Raw genomic sequence first — 9,976 nt, forward strand, 5'->3', positions numbered from 1 at the left:
AGAACCTCAGAAGAGTACCCTTTCGAATAAAAAAATAACCTTGAAAATCGGTTCACAATTGACTGACGTAATCGGCAAACATACATAAAAAAAATACAAACATTGGAACATAGAACCTCCTCCTTCGGTTAAAAATTGATAGTTACGTGTAGACCGGGTTATATACTCAAAACAATTATGTTATATATATAAGGTGCGGATATTTTCAGGGTAAGTAATTAATAACCTAAGAATCTATTACTTATACACGTAAATTATTTAAGTATTGTGTGGTAATATTTTTTTGTTTCATACAAAAATATCATTCCGTCCAAAAATAATCATCCTCGCATTAACATTAACTGTATTTTTTTTTAATGTAATTGAAACAAGTTAACGACGATGCAAATAATCGATCCTCAAAATCCTCATCAGATTTTTTGATTTGTGTAGCACACAAATATTTATCTTTTTTATGATCCTGTAGGTATCACCTTGTTATGAAAAGTAATTATTTGTATTGATTATGAACAAAACATTTCATTATGCCTTGATAGTTTTGTTTACTCATGTGAGATAAGTGTGAAAGTTCAATATAATATGACTGTTATCTTATTATAACTGTCAGTAACACACTACAGTGGATCTACGCCATCAATTATTGATAAGTAAATGTTTAAAACAGGAAAACTTCAATTATTATAATTTAAAACGCGTACGTGTCTTATGATAACCCGGTCTCAGGTATAATACTTTCAAATACTATTTTTTTATTGTGGTTCAGCTTCAATCCTCTTTCCATAATCGGAAATGAATACTTAAGCCAATACCTCCATAAAATATTAAAACACAACTTTTGGTCAGGTGCTAATTAAATAACTGAAAACCTGAAAATATTTGTGTTTATTTTCGAATACCTTCATTATTTCCTAAAATAATTATATGTTTTACGTAATCAGTAGGTAATTCTACTTCATTTCTAACTTGACAGTCGTCATTTTTAATGCCAGATTTAGAGGAAAGCCATACTGACAGCAAAACGGCCAGTGTTAAATTATCTAAGGGGTATGAAACATCCCTAAAACATTTAATTGGCGTGTGCATTCGTAATATTTAGACTGGGGACAATAAAAAAAGGATTTAAAAACTCAAACACAACCTGATTTAAAACATAGTGTAATCGATTCTACTCTGGATTCTGAGCAAACTACTTTCTGGTTTTCAGTCGCTCAACTCAGCTATCGGCACACATTGTTATGAGAATAAAATATCGATCATATCATAATTTAATATACCGGGCATTAAGCTGATAACCCTAATAACGTGGACTCAATATTGTTATACTAATTGATCTTTATACATATAACAAAGTACTACGCAGTTGCAAGTTAGTGTCATTAATTATTTTTGTGGTTTACTAATGATTTGGCGAAAATGATTTAGCAAATTATTAACTCCCAAACTATTTATCTCATATTTTTATTTAGGCGAAATTTCATTTCCCAACTCAACATTTCGCACTGATATCATTTCCCAACTAATGATTTGATAAATGATTATTATGCAAATTATTACCTGGGATTTTTTTAAGATGTCATTTGTGTTTTCGTCAAATGCGTTGATTGGCATTCCTTCATTTAGCAAGCAAACAAGCAAGCAAGCCAATGATTTTTTTCCGTTCTGTTAAAAAAAAAACCTAACATCGAAGGCTAAAGCGGAAGCTACGCTACGCTTCGCTCCCGCCTTAGCCTTCTGAACCTAACCTATCCAAGTCGCTTCTGCCTAGTCTCGTCTTGCTCGCTCGCTTCGCTCGCTCACCGCCACATAATTTAACATTTATTCTTTTTATTATATATCATGACTGATATACCTACCTTATGTTTAAAAATTGGCTAAATGTTATTTGACTATTTGTTATTTGCCTTAGCCAATCATTTGCTACATAATTGTTTGCCACATAACAGTGTGATGAAGTAAAATTTTGCAATATAAAAATGTTGCGAAATAAGAAAAATGTGAAGCAAAGTTATGCCAAGGATTGGTTTGCCAAATGAAACTTCGGCGAAAGGTTGGTTGCTAAGTGAAATTTGACGAAAAATATTTCGCCGAAAAGGCAGTACACCATTTATGTAAGCATTCTATAAATTAACCTAAATTGTTAAACTGTTTAACAGCGCCATCTAGTTCATTTCTTGTGAACACCTAACAAAATCGCCACCTCTCGTGTTAAAAATGTCAAAACCGGAACCCTTATAGTTTCGCCATGTCTGTCTGTCCGTCCGTCCGCGGCTTTGCTCAGGGACTATCAATGCTAGAAAGCTGTAATTTTGCATGGATATAGATGTAAACTATGCTGACAAAATGGTACAATAAAAAATATATAAAAAAAAATTTAAGTTACCTCCCATAGACGTACAGTGGGGGTGATTTTTTTTTCTCATCCTACCGTATCGTGGGGTATCGTTGGATAAGTCTTTTAAAATCATTAGGGGGTTGCTGAAACGATTTTTCGATTCAGTGATTTATTTGCAAAATATTCAACATTAAGGTGCAAATTTTTATTAAAATCGAGCGTCCCCCCCCCCCTCTAAAATCTAAACCGGTGGGTGGAAAAATTTTAAAAAATTCAGGATGGTAGTAAGTATATCACACTTTCAAGGAAAACTAATTAATTAAAATTATTAGTAGTTTTACTCTTAAATAGCAGCCTAAGGTATACCTAAACTTGGAAGATTCCGTATAAAATACGAAATCCTTAGAAAAATATAACTTAATTTTTTCGTAATGGCTATGGAACCCTATTTTGGGCGTGTCCGCACGCTCTTGACCGATTTTTTTTAAAACAAACAGACCAAGGCACAAAACCTATTAATCTCACCAAACGTGTGTGGTTTGCTGAAATAGTGTCATTTTATTTTTACAAAAAAACGGAAAGTGAAAAAAATATCTATCTACAGGAGTGAGCTACATTAAAAGTCTACTATGGATAGTCATAGTCATAGTCATAGTCATAGTCATAGTCATATATCTTTATTCCATTGACACAAATAAATTATGCACTAGAACAAGTCTTACATACGAGTATTACAAAAAAAAAGCCTACAGTTAACAAAAGGGAAAAATAAATTTAAATTATAAAAATCTTAATTTGATGTCAAATAATAATAATTAAAATTGTAAAATATAGAAAAAAATAACATTAATTTAATTGGCAGATATGTCCATTTCTATACAATATTTATTTTTCATTAAAATTTTATGTCAAAATAGTCTTTAATACTATACAGAGCCTCTTGAGTCAACTTCTTTTTAAGAAAGGTTTTAAATTTGACATCATTCATTGATTTTACTGACACGGGTAGATGGTTATACATTTTTAAACTTTGGAAAATAAAACATTTTCTAGTTTTTGCCAATCGCACTCGTGGCAGGCGCAGCATATCTTTGCCTCTGGTGGGATAATTATGATCGTCACCTCTTTTCTCTTATAAAAAATATAATCATCATCCCAGCCTATATACGTCCCACAGCTGGGCACAGGCCTCCTCTCAGAACAAGAGGGCTTGGGCCATCTTTCCCACGCGGGCCCAGTGCCGATTGGGAACTTCACACGCACCATTGAATTGCTTCGCAGGTTTGTGCAGGTTTCCTTACGATGTTTTAATTCACCGCAAAGCTCGTGGTAAATTTCAAATGTAATTCCGCACGTGAATTTCGAAAAACTCAGAGGTGCGAGCCGGGGTTTGAACCCAGACCCTCTGTTTGAGAGGCGATAGGTCAAACCACTAGGCCACCACGGCTCTCGCTAGGCCACCACGGCTCTCGATATATAATATGGACCATATATACTAGACAACTTAAGGTACCCAATTCATTTTTATTTCCGAGTATATAGAAGACTAGCTTATGCCCGCGACTTCATCTGCGCGGATCTAGGTTATCGCTGGTGGCGCCCTCTACCGGAATAAAAGGTATCCTATGTTGATCCTTGAGGTTCAAACTACCTATATACCAAGTTTAGACGTGAAAGCGTAACAGACAGACAGACAGAGTTACTTTCGCATTTATAATATTAAAGTAGGGTTTAACAAAGATAACTATTACGGCTAAGTATGACTGAGGAGAATTATTAGCAGCTAGCAAATAGCGGCCTAGCTTAATACTTAATTTTTTCGTTAAGGCTACAGAACCTATCCTGGCCGTGTCTGACACGCTCAAAGCCGGTTTTTTTGGTACGAAACCCTAAAAAGTACGGCAACAGACAACTAGCTCAACAAACATCTTTAACTAAGCAAACACTTAAGTTTATTAAAGTCAAAGCCCCCATGCCCTATTGTCCCGCTCCATTGACGCCCTATAAAATGGGGGGGCCAAATTGTACTATTGAATTTTGATAATAGCCTACTTGGTTACATTTATGGATATCCGCGTCGCTTGGTTGAATGTGGCCATTTTGATATTTTTACGGCACCCGCAAGTTGAAGCGTTGTGTAATCCATATTAATATTATAAATGCGAAAGTGTGTGTGTTTGTATGTTTATCCGTCTTTCACTTCGAAACGGAGCCACGGATCGACGTGATTTTTGGCACAGAGATAGTTTATGGGCCATAGAGTGACATAGGCTACTTTTTATCCTGGAAAAATGCATAGTTCCCGAGGGAATAGGGCGCGATAACCGAGATCCACGCGGGCGGAGCCGCGGGCAAAAGCTAGTAACTAATAAATATTTGTTAGGGTCCATGATCCTAATTTGCACAAGCATGTGCGTGATGGCAAAACGGTCTACCGCACAAATTGCTTTAGGACGCCATACGGTTTTGCGCCAATTTTGCACAAGTCGTTTTCTCATGCTAGTTGCTTCATGTACGTGGGTTCACGGCAGATGCAAATCGCTTCCAACTGAAGCAACTGGTGTGTATGGGCATTGACTGACATCTATGTACCTTATTATTAGGGATGGGTCGACATTCGTTTTACATTCGGTTTAACCGAATTTTGGCAGCTTGAGCCAAACTTCGGCTGATATATAACGTTTTAAACTTTCGTGATTCTCACTCATAGGTCAAAATACCAAAAAAAAACATAAAAAAAAAGAAAGCAAAAGAATTTCAACCGGGACGATGGGTATAAGCTTTCATCTTCGTGGAATCCTGTTATTAATAAGTGTCGGCGTCGGGATGAATGTTCGGAGGGACGATCGGACGTTGTTAGTGACGTGTGTCGGTGTGATAGGGTGACTAATAAAAGTGACCAAGTGCGGGTAGGGTAGTTCGTGATACGAGTGCCGCACTATTAGTGATCAAGTGCGGGTAGTTCGGAAGAACTCCTCTGCTAGGCAGACTTGACACCCCACACTTCAGTCTACTCGTGACCACGGCAACTGTAACGTTGCCGAAACGTCGAGGTAAATATTACTTGTGTAATAATAGCGTGATAAGTCCCGTTTATGGTGTTTCGGCTGAAATGCCGAACAGGGTTCGAAAATATCCGATATTTATTATAAATATCAAAATATCGGATATTTATGATACTGGCCGGACTACCAGGATGCCACTACGAGATTATTTTACTGTCACACAATTTACATAAGTATAGCAAATTTCAAGTCAATCCAACTACTGGAAGTTGTTCGAATTTAACTTGCAAGATTTGATTACAGACAGACAGACAACGGGACAGGTGAAACTAAATAAAAGCTTGTGAAAATGCTTTTTTTAACAGTAACTTATTTACTAATGAGAAGTTAGAGTTGCGTCAAGTCGAGACGTAGGGAGGCCTGTGTCGAACAGTGTCCATTGGCTGATATGATGATGATCTGGGAATACCCTAAACTGAATTAAGTAGTTAAGTTTATTGAAAGAAAGAAAGAAATAAAGAAAATACATTTTTTGGACGTAACCCTTGTATTTTATTTTGAAAAATGACTTCCTACAATGTTTCATGCAGTGCTTTCTTCTTGGCAATGCTGGTAGTTTAAAACAGTGCCCTTTGTGAACTACTTACCAAGCACTCTACGTCACCCACAGTTTAGAATCTGCTTAAAACTGGTCAAACAATATACACCTTTGCGGCTGTCAGGAGTCATTGGCATTGACGACCAGATGGCCTACTGGTTAGAGAGCCTGACTACGAAGCTTGAGGTCCCGGGTTTGATTCCCGTGTCGGGGCAGATATTTGTATGAAAAATACGAATGTTTGTTCTCGGGTCTTGGGTGTTTAATATGTATTTTAAGTATATATCTATCTATATAATTATATTTATCCGTTGCTTAGTACCCATAACACAAGCTTTGCTAAGCTTACTTTGGGACTAGGTCAATTGGTGTGAATTGTCCCGTAATATTTATTTATTATTTATTGGCAGTAATGGTTGCTAGCCTAAAGTGACTGGTTGCCAAAAACACAAAAATTTAAGTTGAAGTTGACCTACTAACAGAATAAACCTTTTGATTTTTGTTATGTATTTGTATCTTTTAATTTTGAAATTGTTATACTCACCCATAGTACAGGATAGTCCTGCCCATAGTGCACGGAACAGTCCAAGTCCACTTGGCTACCAATGTCTCGTATTTGCTCTTGGGTTATGTGAGAAATTGTTGGTGTCCGTTGAGCCCACACTGAAAAACATAAAATAAAGATTAGTTCATAAAATGGTTCTTTTGTTTGTATTTTCAATTTAGGATTTACCGTAAAAGTAAAAATTTGGAATTGAAATAAAAAAAACAAAAAGATTCCAAAAAACCAATCTTAAATTGACTTGCTTAGTAACGATATCTCTTGTCGGCGGAGAGCGGTTAGTTCCAATGGAGTGCCGAAAAAGTTTCTCAATGAGGGCTACGGCATAGATGCCGCAAGAAGCAAACAAGCTGAGATATGAGGTGCATAGGGGAAATTCGTGTCGGTACCTTTGACCATCAGTGGTGTAGCGGTATAGCACGCGGTACGGATTACAGAGGACCTGGGTTTGATTCCCAGTGATGGTCTTATTGTTCTGGTTTTTCTGTGCATCTATATTTCAGTATGTATTTTCTTTTAAACAGACTAATAGCATAATGTTACTAACTTTAGAAAAGTAATAATAATTTCCTCCTCCATATTTTATTCACACCATCTCACTAATTAATTATAAATGGGAAAGCGCCCACAGAGTCCATAAAGAGTGCTGTAAAAGACTTGTGGAGCTGACGCAAGACCAAAAAGCTGAACATATCTGGCCCAGCAGATCAGCATTGCCATTCAATTCAACGTAATGGGTAATGAGCAAGTAGATAGAGTGGCTAAAACGGCAGTGACAGACGGCATGGAACTCCTATGTAAACCATATGGTACGGAATTGATGACACTTGCGAGGAATAAATGCTTAGATATGTGCAAGAGTCATTTCAATTTGGTTATCAAGAACAAAAGGTATCTGGTACAACACAATACAGAACAAAATTTTCAGGGTGCCCTGGTTCGATTGTGCCAGCCTCCCCAGGGATTTACTTGTGTGGGCGTTTCGAGTGCGGTCAGGACATGTTCCATTGAATAAATTTTTAAAATATGATGAAAGTAGTTCAATCCCCCTTGTGCACGGATTGTAATAAGATTGAGGACTTAATACATTGTTTGGTGGAGTGTGTATTGACGAAGGATATCCACGAGAGGTGGTTGAGTGATTTGGACCTGTTCAATGGGGCAGTGAATGTTATTTTGAGTTGTCCGGTATCGGAAGATGCAGTACGAATTTATCGGTTCACCAAGCACTTCTTTGCAGCCAGATAATCTGGATATCGCAATAGGAGTGTTTGATGAATGTGGACATCGAGTCTTTCAATGAGGCTGGCATAGTCACACTGGTGCACTTAAGCCTCAAAAAAAAAAAAATAGAAAAAAAAAAAAAACAACACTGCAATGCTGCCAGCCTTCTGGGTATGCTACTCACCGGCAGCGAGTTGGTGCAAATTTTTTACTTGTAATGCATATCAGGGATGGGCCGACATTCGTTTTACATTCGGTTTAACCAAATTTCGGCAGCTTGAGCCGAACTTCAGCATTTGGCCGAAATCCGGTTTAAATGCCGAACATTCGGCACTAGAAAAAAAGAACCTACTTGTACTATTTTGACTGAAATAAGAACGCATGTCTGTCATATCAGTAAAATATGCAACAAAATATCAATAAACTTAGTATGTAAGTACATATTCTTTTAATAAACATTGATTACAATTCTTAAATTGAATTTAAAAAAGTTTTTGGTTCACAATTTTATAAACTAAACATTGAGAAACATTAAGTATTTTTAATCATTAAAGGGTGTTCTCAATCTATCTACTTGTATTAAAAATTTAACTAGAGGCAGTATATTGAACCAAAGCCGAATTTTATATTTTTACTGAATGTTCGGCCAAAGTTCTTATTTGGTTTAAACCTCATTTGGCCTATCACTAATTTATATATTTTTTTAACTAAGTTATTTTTCGGATAATTTTTATTCCAATTGTACATTCACTAATTTGTATTGATGTGTGTTATTTAAGAAAATACAATAATGCGAAAGCTCCTAAGTCTGTTTGTATGTGTGTTATCTCTTCATGTCTTCATGCCTGTGAACCTATTTAGACAAAATTTGGTATACAGATAGTTTAAGTCCCGGGGAAGGACTTAGGATAGTTATTAACCCGGAAAATAGCATAGTGATATACAAATTCTATGCAGATGGAGTTGTGGGGAACACCTAGTTATTAAATAATTGATAACCTATTTCACTCAAATGACATGACAAATGTAATGTTATCTCATAGAAAACTATCCAGCAGTTTAGTCTACAAATAAGAAGAAATAGACTTACATCTTAAGTGTGAAAAACAAAACCGGGCAGACTGGTAAAAATTATACTATTTAATTAATTAATATTTTAAAGTTATAAATTCTAATGCTAATGTAACTACAAGCTTCAATCTACATTAAAAATAAATGAAGCATGTACTCTTTTTTAAGAAAAAAATCACATTAAAATTGGAACACCTATCCCCTCAAAAAGTTGTTGTTGCAATTAACGAAATGGCATTTAAAAATCTGTCAATAGGGCATTTGACACCCTATAGCTGTTATTATTTAACTAACTCATGATTAAAAGCTTACAATCTTAAACACCCCTTATCAAAGTTCGGATCACCCTTGCATCCTGTTTTTAAACCAATGAAGCGTAAAACTGGTCGATATTGGGAAGGCGTGCACGATCACGAAACGAAAATGATTTTACAACTGTAATTTCGTACAATAAAACAATTATTTAGCAATAAACTAGATTGCTAACTAGAACGCGATGCGTCTTGACATAACGACCGTTGAAGATTTTACTTCGCATCCCGGCTATTGCAAAAAATTCGTTGTGTGAAGTAATAAGAAATACCGGGTACATTCACGATTACTACCTTTTATAACATAAAAGAAGGTCGTTAAATGTATTATTTACTTAAGAAACGTGATGAATGGGTGTGTCTTTCAAAATTACGTGTCCAGAACAAAAACAATTGAAAGATACATGTAAAATGAAAGTATGAATCGCATCAAGTCGCTTGTTTGTGGAGATCTTTTCCTGGCTTCTAGACTAAAGTAATTTGAACTCACCGTTTGATGTAAGGCATAGTAATAACGTAAAATATCCGTAAGATGCCATTCACACGCTTCACCACACCTAATCGTACTGTGTACTTGTTTTCATTCAAAACAAAACAGGCCGCTTGCTATAGTCACTTCACTTCACTGCCTAAGTGCCTTCCTTGCCTACCTATGCCGCTGCCGCTCCCAATGACCGAATGAGCGGATACAAGGAAGGAATGGAATGGATCGCATCGCGCGACCGAATCAAATGTGGCAGGTATGCGACTGTGTTGCCAGTGCAGTGAAGATTTTTATTCCCCTAACTGATGTTTAAGTTGGCAAACAATTCAAATAATTGCAGTGATGTACACGCATCAGCTCTAAGAGCTGCTAGTGTATTATTTCAATAA

The 9,976-nt window shown here is 36.2% G+C and overlaps 2 protein-coding genes across 3 annotated transcripts in view; one reads left to right on the top strand and one right to left on the bottom strand.

Moving 5' to 3' along the window:
* Positions 1-9,781, bottom strand: part of LOC141443990 (lachesin-like) — a 40,193-nt gene extending 30,412 nt beyond the window's left edge. For both annotated transcript variants that reach the window (XM_074109438.1, XM_074109437.1), the window contains exons 1-2: positions 9,594-9,781; positions 6,480-6,598 (exon numbers count right to left, since the gene is read on the bottom strand). In XM_074109438.1, the coding sequence (XP_073965539.1) occupies positions 6,480-6,598; positions 9,594-9,642 (168 nt within the window). In that variant the 5' untranslated portion in view covers positions 9,643-9,781. The remainder of the gene's footprint in view (positions 1-6,479; positions 6,599-9,593) is intronic.
* Positions 1-9,976, top strand: part of LOC141443939 (uncharacterized) — a 215,344-nt gene that overhangs the window by 101,031 nt on the left and 104,337 nt on the right. The gene's annotated exons all lie outside the window — the stretch shown is intronic.

This window comes from Choristoneura fumiferana, chromosome 28 (genome assembly GCF_025370935.1).
Source record: "Choristoneura fumiferana chromosome 28, NRCan_CFum_1, whole genome shotgun sequence".
NCBI lineage: Eukaryota > Metazoa > Arthropoda > Insecta > Lepidoptera > Tortricidae > Choristoneura > Choristoneura fumiferana.